At 39.1% G+C, this 18,054-nt stretch overlaps 1 protein-coding gene across 1 annotated transcript; it reads right to left on the bottom strand.

The window, feature by feature from the left end:
* Nucleotides 1-10,841: 10,841 nt before the first annotated feature.
* vegfd (vascular endothelial growth factor D) lies at nt 10,842-17,959 on the bottom strand. Its single transcript, XM_078245650.1, has 8 exons — nt 16,925-17,959; nt 14,493-14,694; nt 14,286-14,406; nt 13,806-13,875; nt 13,470-13,597; nt 13,265-13,380; nt 12,685-12,850; nt 10,842-11,126 (listed from the first exon to the last, which is right to left on the bottom strand). The coding sequence occupies exons 1-8, from the start codon at nt 17,033-17,035 to the stop codon at nt 11,108-11,110; spliced, it is 933 nt and encodes a 310-aa protein (XP_078101776.1). The 5' UTR covers nt 17,036-17,959; the 3' UTR covers nt 10,842-11,107.
* Nucleotides 17,960-18,054: the final 95 nt, after the last annotated feature.

Genomic DNA, 18,054 nt, shown 5'->3' with positions numbered 1-18,054 from the left:
GTTGCTCGGCTTTTCATAAGTTTAGACAGCTAGCTAACGCTACGACGATGTTTGCTAACGTTAGCGCAACAGCATTAGCCTAGCCTGCTAGGTAAATATTACAACTGCCTTCGGAGTTTCCTATATCTGCGTCCATGTTGTCAACATAAGACCTGTGGCGTTAGTGCTCCTTTTGTACCATCATTTTATTGAATGAAATATTGAGCTTCGCTCCTCTGAGATGGGTGGGTTTTTGTTACGTTACACACAAAGCTAGCTATAGTTAGCCTGTATGCTAGCGGACATTAGAAAGGTAAACACTGCTCAGAGACTTATTAGGCATTTTTTAGAGGGCCATTTACAATATAGAAAGTAAATATACACTGGAATATGGGCCTTTTACATATTGACAAACATTGATAATAATATGTATATGCCTGTTTATGGTGAAAATAAGTGATTTATTTCAAGATAGCATATTCGCCCCATAGGGTTACACTGTAGTCATCTGACGTTGGTATCCAATATGGCGCCCATGATTTGAGTTGGCCATACTCTCTATATAAATGGCGCTAGTGCGTAGTAGTTTCTGTCGCCCCCATAAGGAATTCGAAGTAATGACAACATCACTGTCGGCTCGTCCACATGATACAAGCCTTCTGTGACCGCGCACATACACCCACCCCACCTCCACACAGTTGCTAGTAGCTCAAGGAGGACACGGAGGATTAATAAAACATGATGGACTCTTCAGAAGAGGTCATTATCTTCACTCGAGTTTTTGCGTGGGAAAGTCGCTGGACGCCACAATCTTCTGAACATAGCCATACTGATTTTTGAGAGAGTTGTGTGGAGCTGATAGTCTTAATTAGCTTTGTAGAAACTCATTTGGCAATGGCTTGAATGAAACAGACGTTCATTAATATCAAAAAGTTACGCACTAAAGCTTTAACGCTGTGAATTTAAAAAAACTACTTGCATAGGTTTAGTAAAAGATCATGGTTAGGGTTAAAAGAAGTTTGTTTTTGTTATGTAGTTTTAGTTACGTATGTGATGTAGGTTAAGTAAAAAAATAACCAAGTCAACTTTGACTTTTGGTTTCACACGGGACACAAACAGCGGTTGCCCTGTGTTTGTTGTTTGACCCATCCATCCACTCTTTTCTCCTCCCTACGACTTTAGGCAAACAAAATAGTTTTCCCTTCGAAACCTAATTGAGAATGCAGTTTTGTTGTATGGGAACGTAATTTTTAAGGGACATGGTTGACCTTTCCCATAATGCAATATGACAGAATCTCTTTGCTATACCCTCTGTACCTGGTAAATGACCACATCTTTCAATCTCAACACCTCCAGTTTGTATCACAGGCTGTTATAACTCTTAAGTCTCTAAGCCCAAGCTGAGATAAACCTGACGACATCCTCAGCGGTATTTTGTTAGACTTGGTAAAGCTCCGTCAGAGCCACAGAAGTCATTAACTATTTTCACGAGCTGAGTTGTAAACCCCAGGACGACTTAACACCATGAGTCAAATTTGTGAACAATTATCATCATGTTAGTACCAAAGTACCTTTAATGAACTAAAATAACCTGAATCACAATCACAGGCACTTTTTATTATAATAAATAAGATTCTTTTGCTCAAATTTTGCCAAAAGATAAAAGTCCGATCAGTGTGCTCTATGTAATATGTGGTATCTTTTTTATATTCTGGGATATTAATGTATAGGATTATGCCTGCACCCTGTTGCTGTATTTGTATATTTCTAAATGTCTTATGCTGTGATAATAACTGTGAAATCGTAAGTGTACCTTCAGAGATGTATTTTAAATGTTAGTCATGAATGTTTATTGAGCTGTGACTCGAGGTGAACACGGTGTGAAAATTAACAGTGAATGTAAATGCATCTGTTAGAAATCCCATTTGGTATTGGATTACGCTATGTGTGTTTATATTTTTGTGGTTGTGTGTGTTAACGCAATTTACATGCAGTTCTTAAGGAAATTAAATTGACAGACGGTCGGTGTTTAGCTTAAAAATATTGCACTGTGCATTTCTCTTTACAATGGAAGAAAATAATATAAATCAATATAAATTGCAGTCATATTAGTGTGCACTTTGTCTCTTTCTACATATTGAAAGTGGATCCACATGTGCCTCTTTGTAATTTGGTTATGTTTAGAGTGTTAGTCCTGTTGACCGTGTATACACCACATAGTTTCTGCACCACTGTGTTCACTGGACGTGATTATTCCGCACTGTCACATGCTAAATTTACAGCCACCATGTCACAGTGCAATGTCCTAATTTGGTGTTTCACAGAGGCAGAGGATCATGCCCAGGTTGTGATGAGTGGGTGTATAATTCAGTCTGGATAGCGTTTGTTTGATTGTACTGTAAGCGCCTTGCCAAATTTCTGTCCTGCATGGTCTCAACCATCTACTTACATGTCATCTTTATAGTCAGGTTCATTCGGTGGGAACTCTGGAATGAAAATAGGTATTAGTTATTATATGTTTAATTTAAGGAATGAAAGAAACTCAAAGCAATACTAATAAAAGCACATTAGCGAATATGTCTTACAGGAATTCTGCAGAGAAATGCAAATGTCACTTCTTAATCCTTTAAAAGTCTGCAGGAGAATGCAGGACTTTTTTAGGAATTCTGCAAGGCCACCTGTCATACTTGCATCTACAGCAAATATGTCTAATTAGTATAATAATGTAATCAGCCAAGTTGATTAATTGTTTAAAGTTTACCCTCCAGACATTTTTTTGAGACATACAAATCTACTCTGCTTTGAATAATATTTTGTGTTTGATACTTAAAAAGTGTTAAGACCGCCTTGTGCCAAACTGTGCACATTCTTCAAAGTGAAGAGCAAACATCCAAGTGAAGGAGAGGGACTTCACAATATCTTTGATTAGTATTAGATTATATTTTTATTTTAAAGTTCAATATATTGTACAGGCAGTAATTTAAGAAAGGGGCTGTACTCAACATTCCATGTAAAGATATGGTGGAGTAATGGCGTCCTGAACAGAGAATAAAGTCACACTCCCTCTGTGTGAGGTGTAATCCGAATTCTTCGTTTTTTGTTTTGATAGGCGGTCTGGCCGCACGTGCATGTTAGTGCAAGTGGCCGTGAAAAAAAGATATTTCATGTATTGGGCAACGGTCTGTGAGAGCCGTGTGGAGGCAATTCCAGCCCGCTGTTTAATTTATATATTTAGGTTTTACAGCAAAGTCCCTTTAACAATTAAAATTACAAGATAATCACAAAACTACATTAAAATAAAATGTTCTGTGTAATGTAATAACAAAACAAAATCCAAATCCCAAAAGCTCTAAATCAATTTGTTAATATTTCTAATTCATGTTTTTTTTTAAGTCACACACATAAAAAAGTAATAATAGATGTCCTCTTCAAGCTTTTTTCATTTGCCAGTCTCAATAGTATCATTATAACAAAAAAAACTAAACAGATTTTTTTTAAAAAGGTGCAGTTTACATTTATCATTCATTTTGTTATTAAGTGTAGCTTTAAAACTTTATTAGATCAAATCAAAACAGAACATCATATTTTTAAAGCAATAAAACAGCAAATCTGTTATTTACGTATGTGTGACTACGTATGTTTTTCTTTTCTCTCTCTCCTTTTTTAAGAACTCGCTAAAGGGATATGAAGCCTATATATTGTAAGGTGGGATTCGCTCTCATTGATGGTGTGAATCTCCTTTAGATGCTTCAGTCCCATCCTTGAACCTTGAACACCCTTGAAAGTTTTCCTCTGTGCATCTCTGTATGGAAAGGGCTTTGAGGAGGAAAGAAATTAAAAGCAAAAACACTTCCAGCCCTCCCGAACCACTCCGTTATTCTAAAGGTCAGTGTTGTGTGTAGGTGTTTTATCTGGTCACTTAGCAGTGTATTGATCCATATGAGGTTGCTGCTCATCATGTTCAACCAAAGTGTTAGAACTGTCAAAGGACGTCAGAGGACTGAAATGTCATTATGCTAATTCTACAGTTGATGTCAATGTCACCTCCTGGGAAATTCATGCGGAATCTATAATTGGTGCACCACGCACCTAAACAACAGAAGAGGTCGATTTCCAATGACTCTCAAAACGACATATATAAGCGTTTTATATAACACTGTGTCATGTGATGGATGTATAATAATAACATATATACGCGATACAGTCGCTCAGTGGCCATTTTGTGCTGTAACACGTGAGCACGATGGCAGTTTTCATCACGTGAAATTTCTATTTAAGGTCACATTTTTAAGCACGTAGTTAATGTTGTGAAACGGAACTAGTTAACTTCAGGCAACAAGAATACTTAGTTAGGGAAAATATTGTTAACTAAAGACACTGCATTTCACACTGCTCCAAACAGTACACTTCCAGTCTCCTTAGTGGGCGCGGCATTGTTTGTAAGTGTCATGAACATCATGCGCAAGGATTAAAAGTTATATAGCCTATAATAGCGTAATGGCTTTTTTTTATTGCAATACCGTGAGTGGCCACTGGAAAAAATGGCTGCAAGGCTGAGTGCGCTTCCTGGTAGAGCTGTAATCGGGCCTTAAAAGTTAGGCCCGACAAGGCCCGAGCCCGACAGAATTTGGCCTGAGCCCGACAAGTACATTTTGATTGACAGCTTTTTAAAAGCCCAAACCCGGTTACAGCCCGACATTATTCAATTGTGCGCACGCACACAGCTCTTTTGCCTTTTTTTCAAGAATGAGTCATTTATACATTTTTTTAACATAATTTATTCATGACTAACGTCGGCTATAGGCCACTTGGAAGTTGGAACAAATAAATAAAATAAGTCTTCCAGAGGCCAGCCTCCTTTTCACCTCGTCAGCATCCATTTAGTTAATCATGTAAAACTACTAAAATTAGGACGTATCGTGACATCACAGACATCATTGCAACTCAGACTAAGGTCCATAAAACTCGGTTAATTAAAAAAAAAAAGTCACAGTTAACTTCTGGTTTCACATGGGACACGAACCCCGGAGTAATGGTCGTGTGTTTGTTACTACACCCACGAGCCACTTAACAACAAACATAAATATGAGTCATGAGCGGCTTGCACAATCGCCCTATACGGCCGTTTTCTGGATGAGGACGGTCATAATTGGTGACATGGGGGCCTAGTTATAGCATCTCGTTTCGTAACACCGGCAATAACAAAGCAAGTCTTATTTCTTTGCGTCAGACCTATACAATTGCCAGTGAATTTTGTGTGGTGACAAACAAATACAAATTTAGAGCAACAGATAAAACAAATTTACATCCCTATAGTTTTGTTTTAATTTTTATTTGAGATTTATATATTGTATATATCATATATTATACGTATATATAAGTTAATATCTTAGTCTTGTTTATGTCTTTGTGGCTTTGACATTGTAAAGGATTCATTTCTTCACTCATGCATACATTAAATCCATCCATCAACCTTTATTTCAATTTCATTTGATTTCCAAGACGTTCAAACCGCTTCTTATTACCTACTATGCAAGGCAGCTTTATTTATATAGCACATTTCAGCAACAAGGCAATTCAAAGCGCTTTAAATAAAACAATAAAGAGCAGTTAAAAACTATTTAACACATTCTACAATAGAATAAGAGGTATAAAGAAACTAAAAGTTACAGTGCAGTGTAAGTAACTAATGTATTTTTGTACAAGAAATAAATGAAAACAACAGTTCAAGTGATTCTAAGATTTCAATTTTTAAATGTTTGTATGTTTTTAAAAATGTTTTAATGTTGATGTATGTATGCATGATGTTACTATTAATTGCAAAGTAGCAAACATGAGATGGTCACATTAAGGATAAAGAGTAGCAGGCTTTGAATAATACAAAGTGAATAAGATATAATAATATGTGATATTTTGTATTTGTGACCTACAGTGGTAATCTTTTCTACAATTTGCCAATCTGCCGACTTAATAGGTATTTTTGCTTTTGGTTGAAATGAAGATTTGAAGTGCTTGCTCTTCCAGCATTTTCATGTTTCTTTAATGGGTTTCTTGTGTAAAATATTACTGTTTAAGTACGGTTTCATGATGAAGCGTACATTTGTGCTGCATTGGGGTAGTTACATAAGATGATCATGCAATTTGATGTGCAATTATATGTTCTTGACAGCAACATGTGAGATATGTTTTTTTTTTAATTTTATTTTTATTTAACCTTTATTCAGGGAAGGTTCACTGAGAGGCAACCTCTCTTTTGCAGGAATGCCCTTATCACATTCACACAGTTACACATTCATACCTGGAAGCTGCCCAGTACAACCACAGTCTGATATGCTGGCCACTGAGCAGCTCCACTGGAGCGGTTGGGGTTAAGGGCCTTGCTCAAGGACACCTCAGTAGTGGTAATGAGGGAGGGACAAGCGCTGCTCTTTCACTTTCCCCACCCAGATTCTTTATATCTGTCTATCGGTTTAGGCCACCACTGCCCCGATGTGTCTGACACCTTGGAGACTTTATAGGTAAACCTGATGACGATTGATGTCTGTGTGAAAACCTTTCTGATTGAACAACAGAGTGCCATATATAGCACAGACCTTTCCTCTGAACTGGTGACACGGGCATCAGATACAGCCTTTTTTTTTATACTTCAGCTCCAGTATGTCCCAGTTTGATTATGAAGGCTCTTTCCTGTCTCAACAGACAACTGAGGTAAAATGTCTTTGGATTTTGGTGTGAAAGAACTTGACTAAGCACAAAGCCCTGACCTCAACCCCATCCCAACACCTTTGGGATGAATTGAAGTGGCAACTGGTAGTCAGACCTCACACCTAAGAACGTCGCATCAATATAATCGCACCATAATGAACCTGGTTTTAACTTAAGGGGGTACTATTCTTGCCTGGTAACTTCCAGGAGTTGAAGACAAGACTCCAGGAAATCACTGCACCTGTCCAAGAAATTGCCCCACGCATAACCCCCTCTTGAAACCATGTGACATTTTAACACTGATGATGTTTTTGATAAACAAACAAGATACGTGTACATCTGTGAGCTTTAGAGGTGTTAGTCCAATTTTGTTATCTTTTGACAAAACCAGGCTAGCTGTTTCCAATATTTACGCTAAAAACTAACCATCTGCTGGTTGTAGCCTTATATTGAATGGACAGATACCTTGGCAAGAAAGTGAATATATTCATTTTCCAAAATGTCAAACATTTGCTTTCTTTTAATGCTCTTGGTTTGAAACATGTTGAGCAGATGGGTGCAATGCACAGGGGTTAATTATTCCCATGTCCACATGCTTTTGGCCATAAAGTGTATCATCTTCATCATTCATTGAAAACTTTTCCTGTGTGTAGTAAAGGTAGTCAATGTATTTATATTATTAGACTTGAAGGGCATTCCACGATTTCCCGAAATACTACAACATATAACTTTTACTACAAGACCAGGAGGAAGGATGATTTGGACTGAGATTTGTCCTCCTTTTGAGTTGGTGATCTTTTCTTAGTCGTCTGCATTAAATGTATATCTATTTATCTATTCAGTCTATACGTTGATGCTCAGTTGTTTGAACATCTTGACAATTAAAGGTACTTTTTTAGCTTCTGACCTCTAGTAGCACTATGGAGCAGTTTCTTGTATGAGTGGTTTCCCGTTCATGCATGTACGTGGATTAAAATTCACATCCCTGCCAATGGTTTTACACTATTCCACTGATCTAGTGGCAGTAACACAACAAGATAAGCAGCAATGCACCAGCAAAAGGAAGAAGAAGACTGCAAGCTAATAAACATAGATGTAAACAATGCAGGATTTTTAAAAATGTCTGCAAATGTTTTATGGGAAATGAAATGATTTCAACATGATTGTTAGACCTCAAGGACACACAGAATGTGTTTTGGTGAGTCAATGTAAAAATATTTTGTTTACAAAAATTGCATTAAGTAGGGACTTTAATCTTTGGTATTTGGGAAACACAGGCATAACTATTATTCTCTTTTTATGGAAGTACACAAACAATGCAGCAAGGGGGAGACAAAACTCTTTGTAACTTCAGGCCTGTTTAGTATTTTGTGTCATCACATAATCCGGTATATGCAGCATTAAAATACTAATAACATTTTTTGTATGAAATTTGGTATTATATTTTATTTATTGTGGGCAGGGCAGGATCAGTGGATGAGTGAAATATGTAATCCCATGTAATGCCAAGCGGTGTCATTTCTGCATGACACTTTCATTCTGACTTTGGTAATAGCTTGTATGGCTCCTAAAGCCAGGGTGGGACTGTCACAGAGCAGCACAGATAATGTTTAATGGTAGAGCAAGCACTCACAGGAAAGCTTGTCACAGTCCCAAACACCTTTATTAACGTGTCCACCAGAGTGATGAGACAGAAGGACATTAAAGTGCTCATATTATGCTCATTTTCAGGTTTTTAAATTGTATTTAGAGGTTGTACCAGAATGGGTTTATGTGGTTTAATTTTCAAAAAACACTATATTTTTGTTGTACTGCACATTTGCTGTGTGTTGAGCTCTCTGTTTTAGCTACAGAGTGAGGCATCGCACTTCTGTACCATCTTTGTTGGGAGTCGCACATGCGCAGTAGCTAGGTCAGCACTGCTAGCTAGTCAGAAGCAGAGTATGAGGGCGTGCCACGCTAGCAGCTAGGCGAGCATTATAACGTGTGTTACAAAGTGACCCACGTTTGTCACGGAAGTAAAGGCTGGACTACAATAGAGCTGTTTGGAGCAGTTTGTGAACAGTGTTTTCTGTTGGAGATGGTAAGTCCCTTTGGGGTGGACTTTGGGCGTTTTCACTTTGTAAACCTATAACGTGCACAAAAAAGATATATAACACAATAAAGGAAAGGGAAAAAGCCAAAAAGCATAATATGAGCACTTTAAAGCATTTTGGTATCTAGCCATTTTATGATGGTTGCAAAATCAATTCAGATGCCAATGAAAGGAGGGAGGACACATACTGTACGATTTAATGATTGCATTTTCAGAAGCACTGCCGGACGGGGAAAAAGGAATACAACACTGGACATCAATACAGTCACCAAGCAACAACTGTAAATGAGGCTCATTTAAAAATGACGCACCTGTTTTATGAGAAGCAGTACTTACAGTCCACTCCGGCTTCAATAAAGCTGATGCTGTTCTTCAAACACTATCACGACAGATGGCGTTTCACCTGAAAGCTCAAATACTCAACATATTTCAAATACAAGACGTAAGGAGAGATAGATAGCTACCTTCCCTGCCACCATCTGGCTAACAAAGAAAATGTCAGATACTGAATAGAAAGCAATGCAGCAGATCTCGTCAGCAAACAGCGCTTGTACAGTGTCTGGAGTAGTTTTATTGTCTTACATTATTGAATAAAAGTTAATCTAATGTGGCTTTTTGATAATGATCAACAGGAGGAAATTATTTGTCTTAGTGAAAACAGATCACTACAAAGTGATTTAAATTACAGGTGTATTTATACTATATTCTATTGAAAGCCCTCGACCACTCACAGGTGATCTTAATTTAATTATGTGACTTATTAAACAAACTGACTGCAGCAGTGACTGTACGTACACACCGCCACCGACTTGAGCTTCTAAAGATACCAGAAGTCATTCATTTTCAATGGAAGCTGGCTTCTCTTGGCTGCAAGAAGCGGCAACTCTGTCGGCGTCGCGTTTTGAGCGACCAGAGCGTCAATCAGAAAGTTGAAAGTAGGTCAACTTTATGGTAATGAGCTATGACGCGGTTCAGCGGCAAGCAGCGGCAAATGCCAGCAACCAATCGGAATATAGACGTCCTTCGCGCTGGCCGATTCCGGAAAAACATACGATGTAAACTTTTGTTCCAACAAAAACATTAGTTCTGAGAAAAAGGAGGAAAAGCTCATCATCGCCGTTGCTGGGTTCCCTATCATTTATGATATTTGCGTATAGGAACGTGTTAACGTTACCTGCCGGTCACATCGTCTCTAAACAGTCCGCTCACGGTGAAGTCCTGCACGGATCAACAGCTGGCAGCTGCTCGCTCTGCCTGCATTCTGCTGCGGTTCAGCGGCTAACGAGCGAGTTAACTGCTAACAGACACCGCTGCGACCAACAACCAATACAAATTCTGTCATTATATATGTAATTTATAAAAGGTTTCTAGCGTCAATGTATTGGCTGTGCAGTGGCTGCTTGTGCTTTTTCCATGATCGAACATAGAATGCTACTACGTCAGAGCGGCCAAAGTGTCAAACAGCTTCCCCGTACTTTTTGACAAGCGTCCTTGACAGGGCGGCCAGAGCTTCTTTGCAGCTCAAATCGGCGGCAGTGTGTACGTACAGTTAGGATTTAGTGTCCTAAATCTTAGGTTTTACCTTTAAAATGAATTGAATCATTTTGTAGAAATCCGTTTTTACTTTACTTTCTATCTTTTTCGAAAGAGAAAGGACGGCAATTTTACTTCATGTCTCAAACCCCGGTAAGCAAACACCTAACATTATCATACTGAATGTTTAAACCTGACTAGTTAGCAATGTGGGGACGATGCGCATTGAGCTCTGGCTTGTACACGGGTGGGGTAGAGTACGCGCAGCGACGCAAGGAGGCATTTCATTGGTTCTTTCCAAGCGGACCGCGAGGCAGTTCTGTAACAGAATTCAGCAGCCGTGGTGCCCATGAAGTGTGTAACAAATTTTAAAACCTTTCCAAAGTTGTGTTTTTCACCCTTTAAAGCATACAGGTGAGTTCTGTACGCAATTTCTTTTGAATAACAGCAGCAAATGATTAAATGGAGATTAACATATAGTGGAATATTCCATCAGAAGTTAATCAATAATCCATAAATTCATCACAGATTAAAAATATAAAAATAATCTTTTAATATAAACTACATATTCAGTGCACAAAGAACAATGTACAAATCATAAACTTTACACATTGATTGAAACATAAGGTAAGCATGTTAACAAAAAAATCAATTAACATGGTCATGTGAGTTAATATCATATTAATTAGTTAGAGTGATCGCCATAAATAGGACTGTAAATAAATTATGAGCCTTTTTTCTCTGCCTCCAAACATCCTTGGCGAGCAGGTTGTCGTCATTTATTTCCTCAGCGTTCTAGTTGGGCCATTTGCATCTGTGAATAAAAGTAAAGGTATCATTTAGAAATATAAAATATGCATGATATAGCTCAGAAAGCCTGGATGAACCTGAACTCTGCAGGAGTTTTAGAAACTGATTACTTTGTTTATTCATCCTGCATGTCTGAGTAGCTGCTGGAAATACACTTTCATTTACCTTAAACTGGATCCTTTTATGTTTTATACTCTTACACTTTTTTCATACTGTTTTGATATTTCAATCAATTCCATGCCAAATAACTTTATTTAGCACCTTTCAAACATAACATGCAGCTCAAAGTGCTACAGTATGGCATTAAAAACAAAACAAAAGAAAAAAGGCAACATACAAAAGATAAATGAGTTCATACAAATAGAATAAAAGACACAAACAAAAAGGCAGAGAAATAAATAAAATGACAGTAAAAAAAGGTCAGTCTGTCCAAGATATTGAGGAATTTTGAGGCTTTATAATACGATAAATTATTTACGTGGATATTAAAATCACCATTTATAATTATTCTATTATACTTAGTGACAAAAGTTCTGAAAACTCACAAAATATGTCTAACTGCATGTCAATCACTGCTCATGCACACACATTCATTCTCCCTTGTGGGGGGAGGGGCTTAGGAGACCATTTTGGTCTTTAGCGGAAAAGGGGAGGGACTGAGAAGTTGTCGATGTTCAAATTTTTTGGCTAAGTCCTGGATCTTCGCAATCGTACCTACAGCACCTTTAAGTAAGGCCATGTTAGTTATGGATAGAACTGATCTGAGTTAAATTCAGTGAGGTACATCTGTATTATCAATTGGATTTCTGAGATTATTCTGTTTAGAAACACTGTCCTATGCTTTGATCTTTGACAAATAATTGGATTATGCAGATTGAGAATATATAGGCACAAGGGTGAGCAAGTGAATTTATGCCTGGATGGGATGATGGCAGCGGTGTCTGCTGGCCAGAGACCGGAAGTGGTCGGTGTCAAGCTTGAGTTGTTTGAAGTAGGGTATAGTTTTGTATGTCTAGTGTCACTTTTGAGGACAGACTAGAGCAGGGGTCTTTAGCGTTTTTTAAGCCAAGGATCCCTTAACTGAAAAAGAGATGGAGCAGGGACCCTCTACTACTTGTATAAAATTAAGTTGCATAATAAACTGGGCCTACAATAACGTGTAGGGCGGCCTTAAGCCTTCATACATACCTTTTTTTGCATAGAATACTAAGCCATTAAAATAGCCTAATAAATGTTGTCATGATCTTATAATCACGTTATGTTAAACATACATGTGGAACAGTGAATCCTTAGGTTTAACTCTATCTGTGTATGGCCTTAGTGACTAACTTACCTAAAGGCCAGTGAGCAGTGTGGATTTATATTTGCTAATAATATGTTGGATTCATGTTAAGACTTTTTAATTTAAAAATTAACAATAATTTGGAGGCCCCCCTGCATTGATTCTGAGAACCCTCTAGGGGTCCCAGTCCCCCTGTTGAAGATCACCAGACTAGAGCATTTAAAGAAAGTGTCCCCAGTAAAGAAACAGATAATTATATGAAAGCCTCCCTCTGGTCTACCTGCAGGAGGCTTGATCAAAACGTTGATGCCTGTGGGCACAGATGGAGGAGTTGAGTTGACAGCGTTGGATCGGTCTTGGTTCCAGCGTTGGCCCAGGTCTCGGAAGACAGTCACAGCGCTCGACGTCTATCTCACAGTCGGGCATCCATGAACTAAGTGGAAACTCTAAGCAGGAGGTAATAATGTTTAATTTAAGTCACAAAGACAGTATAAGTGCAATACCTTGTTAGCTGAATGTTCGTATTAAATCAGTTTGTTCATACTTTCATAATGAACTTACCGGTACTTTAATGTTCATGCCAAATTATTAACTAGTGTGAAAAACATTTTCTAGATATGATATACATGAGCTTGGAGTACAATATGGTTAGTATTGGGCTTGTTTTAGAGTTTACTGCTAAAGTCAGCATGCTAACATGGTCACGAAGACTAGACTTAAAGGACAACTAAAGGATTATTGGAATTGTATTAGTTTTATTCATAAACCAAAAGTAATTAGGACACATCGTCAAGAAACCACGAATGTCTGTTCACAATGTCGTGCCAATCCATACAACAGTTGTTAAGATACACACACACCTGGTGTACTGGAAGGGTAAGGTATGCATCTGTCAGTTGAACAATCCCAAATCAACCCACTGGCACAAAGTCTTCTGGAGTCCTGTGCCTCTGACAGCTGGCCCATTGGAGAGCAGCTGCCAATGAACCAGATGGATTAGAAGAAGAAAAAAATAATCATCATATCAAATTCCGTTGAGAAATAAGACTGATGTTTTGGACTCACCCACTGCTCCTGTGAGGTTGAGCATTACGTCGTATTATGGCGGGCTCCATGCACCTGCACTCTGTATGATTAGCTACTTTTATTAGCACAGGCTCTGGTACAAAGTTAAATGGAATGACACTAAGGACCTGAAAAACACATGCGCGCGCGCACACACACACACACACACACACACACACACACACACACACACACACACACACACACACACACACACACACACACACGTGTTATGGTTTGACCAGTGAGAACTGTGGTTGCAAAAGACCCTTAAAAATATGTTAAATAAAAAGGTCAAATGGATATCCGCCAATCATCACAGGTTTGGTCACTCACAGTTTTATTCACATATACTGTAGTTGTGTTTCTGCAGGTGACTCCCTCTTGATTGCAGCAGCCACTGCATCTGTCAGTAGGAAACAAATTAACATTATGGGTAAAGGGATGTACATGGAAAAATAAACGTACAGTACGTTGTTGTAGTTGACTCTGAGCAGTCAGGGCTTTTAATGTTTATGGGATTTTTTTATTTTAGTGAAATGTAAAAGATCATATTTGGTCAGAAGTCAAATTTAATATATATGGATACAGAAATAAGGCACCTCTGCAGGCCTGTAGAAGTCAAATATGGACATTGTTTTAACATTTGTTTCCATGTCAGCATCTATTCAATACAACTAAATACATTTTGATGTAATGTGAATGACTGCTGAGAAGTTTTGTCAGCTTGAGTGTTAGGTAGGATGCAGGGACGGTGCAGCTCACAGCATTGAGCTTGATGTTAAAGTTCTGGATCTGGTTTAATGTCAAACAAACCTGTGGACGGAGACACAAGGTGGTTTGAAGAACATTGAGGGGTCGGTGCCCAGCTCCTTGGCCACGTCGACACACGTTTCCCTCGGCATGCACTGAGTCCGCTGCCATTCTTCATCTATGGCTAAATGAGAGACACACAATGTTGATAACCACATCAACACGAATACATAGACTTGCCCGTAACATGTAGTATATGTTTTATCTGACCTTTAAGAATCTCCAGGCTGTAAGATTCGGCAGCGTAGCGTGTAGAGCGGTGTGAGCCAACTGAAGGTGGAGAAGAGAGGGTCTCTGGCTGCTGCAGTCTCAGACGACACTTCCACAACTTCCAATCAGGAAAGTCTGCGAGCATCAGCAGCTCATCTAAGCTGGAGGCTGACCGCACCTTCTTCTCCCACTGCTTTATTACCTGCAGGGATCACAGTCATCCTTTAATGTTTCACATTAACATAAAAAAAAAACTGGGATGTTAAAAGTTCATCTGTAGTGGTCCCAGTATTTGTTTGTTGTGTACTAAGTATATGAAGCACATCACATGACATGGTTAAGTTATATTTGAGGACTGTTTTAATGTAAAGAAGACATTTTATATACTGTTATCAGGTTCAGACTTATGACTAATTTATGTTTCTACTAGAACATGTTTACATGATTTAATGTTAAAAAAAACACTTAATTCTTCTCATACTGCCCATGGCTGCTGCACTCTGTTTGAGACGCTCTGTTGGAGCACGTTTCTCTTTAAGCCCCCCTCCTGAAAAAGTCCAGTCTGCTCTGATAGGTCAGCTGTTCGCATCTGTGCCCATTCTTATAATAATACATCCATGACCTGTGCTCTGCTCTCGCTGTCGCTGTACTACTGCATATAGCAGGACGTTATACCTAAAAAGCACCAATAGAGGCTTCTAAACCAAAAACTACACAATGATGTTCATTGTCATTCACGATTGTTCCAGCAGAAATGTGATTAATAACATCTGCAACCAAGATGACAGGTGATTTCAGACACCCTTGGTTAATATCCCATGCTAAGCATTAGCATATTACTGTAGCATTCCGATGTTTGCATTTAGCTCAAAACTCTACTGTGCCTACAGGTACAGCCTTACATAGACTGCAGACTCATTAGTTGTATAAAGAAAGACATGATTAAATATGGATTTAAAAAACCGAATTTAGTCAAATTAAATGCATTTATAGCTACATTACTGTATGTGCATTATTTTCTGCTAACGTGCCTTACACTGGGGCTGAGTTGATATGATGTTTGCTGGAGTTATTACTTGGAGCACTTGGCTTGATGTCACACACATTAGTCAGAGTGTGATTATCAACAGCTGCTGCAGAAAATGTGTGTGTCTGCTCCGGTCTGCCCCTGAACGCTACTCATTCTAAAGTCTCATAGCCGCTACAAAAGAGTATACATTCATATTCACTGGAATGATGATATGCAGCTGGATATAAACCCGGGACATCTGACAAAAATAGGCCTTAGCCAACCAAACCACTATCATGCACTTTGTGAGGAGGCAGCATTGGTGGGAGAAAACCATGAAACCACCTGTCAGGCTACATGAGAAGTGCAAAGTTTCCATGATGACATAAAGCAGAACAAAATGGAAGCTGAACAGATTAGATTAGTAAGGTTTAGATAAGACGTGTTATGAAAAATAGAGTCCATTACGTAATTACTTTATTGTTATCTTTTACTTTTTCATTTTTGTTTTAACTTGGCATTTGAACAGACTTTAAATATGGATGGATGTGATCTTTCTGAGGAGGATAGGGGAGAGAAGAGGCTCATTTTTGAGGCGGGAAAGCCAAGCCTGATACCAGATGGCCGGTCAACAAATGTCAGAGAGGAATATTGCACTTGTCTACACACTGTTTCCCTTATTTCCTCTGGACAACTATAACAATCTGTGTTCTCTGATGTGTTCAGTGTGTTGCAGAACGGAGGGTGGGGCAGGTTGGCTGACTGGCTAACTGCTTCCACTCAGAAACAACAACAGAAAATAGGGAGGTTTTCCCTCTGCAATTTCGACCAGGGGATAGACCCACTAATGAGAAACAGAGAGGGAGAGTGCCTGAGAGAGAGGGATGACAGGAATTGAAAGGGAGGTAAAGATGGGGGGAGTTTGAATAGAGAGCGAGTGGGGAGACAAGAAAAATGGAAAAAAAATGAAGAGTGAAGTGGTTCAATAACCCCTCTGACGCAGATACAATTATGGCGTGCATTTCCTCTTTAAACGACACGCAAGCGCACACATGATTACTGTCAATTAAGGTTTTGTGGACAGAACACAGTGAGCACATGTGAGTGTACTGCACTGGCAGCAACTGGTCAAGTGTGAGGTTTATGAGAGAAAGAGGAAAGAGAAAGAGGCCACACAACACTGTACAAGTGAGTGAAATCAACCCCTGAATGCATCAAGAATATAAAAGCTGGGCAGTGATTTGATTTATGTTCTCCGGACAAAGTTTGATTATGAATTAAAGTTGTTTGTAGTACAAAGGGGAACAATATCTGTCGTTATACATCATCTACAAACACCAGTGAATTGCAAGAAGCTACTTACGTTGTTGCTTTGATACAAATAACATGCACTTGAAGACATAAGGCTTCACGCCACACTTACCCTGCTTCCTCCCTCTCTGTGCATGCTGTGGCTCACGTTTATCCAGCTCAGCTCCACCACCAGAGTTACCAAGCAGGAGATTCTGCACAGAGTCTGTTTCATCGTCATCATTATGCCTTGGCTATGCTTGCGGTCTCTGAGAAGCAGTCAGCAGTATGAACGTATCTCTTTTTCCTTCTGGCAGAAAGCACTTCGAGCTGGCTGCCTCTCTGACTCGGTTTCCCAGAACAGCTGAGTCCCTCAGACCACACACACTCCTCTCAGTGCAGGTATGTGCAACACAAACTCTTGATCCTCCAGCTGCACAGTAAAGAGTGCGAGTGTGTGTGTGTGTATAAGCCAGACGTAACCTGTCACAGCAACCCAGACGCCCACGAGCCAAATGAAGAAGGTTAAAGATGCTTTAAAACAGACACCTCTTACAGCAGAAGCTTTGATGCAGAACCTGAGGTTAAGTCCAGTTAAATAACGAAGCTACTACGAGTCAGAAACTGAAAATTACCTCAGAAAAAGTCAAGATTCCCTTGAGGACTTAACAGCACATTCTCTTACGTCAGAATGGATTGAAGGCTTAAGTAATATTTCAGCTAAACGATCTGAACAAATTGCTCTTTTTCTTCTTTATATACCAACCTCCTGAAAAAAGGCTGGTAACTTCCCTTAATTTTAGTGGTGACAATATCTGCATGTTAAACTTCCCTTCGGTCAGTCCTCAGTTCTCCAGATCCTACTGTGGTTTGTCTGTGTAAAAAGGCCCTGAGGTGCAAAAGCAGCCACACAATTCCTTCCACTAAGATGTGGGCTAATTCTGAAGAAGCTGTGAGACACTAGTATGTCTGACTGGCTTCTGCCTTTATGTCTCTCCCACTGGTCTTCCTGCCTCAAAGCACGCCTTTTTATTTGCTTTTTTTGTTCCCGTCTTTTTTTTTTTTTTAAATGTCAATTTCTTAAGTGATCACGTCCCCTGCCTGTTATATCCCTTATCAGTGTCTTTTCCTCTGGAGTTGCCAAACCGCACACAGCCAAAAAGCAGTAACATGTGTTTTAAATGTGCTCCAGACTTCCGTAACATGAGGCGAAATCAGATGCCAGCACCACCCCTGTCCCACCGACCCCCCACCCACTCGCCC

Source organism: Sander vitreus, chromosome 1, assembly GCF_031162955.1.
Source record: "Sander vitreus isolate 19-12246 chromosome 1, sanVit1, whole genome shotgun sequence".
Lineage (NCBI taxonomy): Eukaryota > Metazoa > Chordata > Actinopteri > Perciformes > Percidae > Sander > Sander vitreus.
This window is presented reverse-complemented; position numbering and strand designations above follow the sequence as displayed.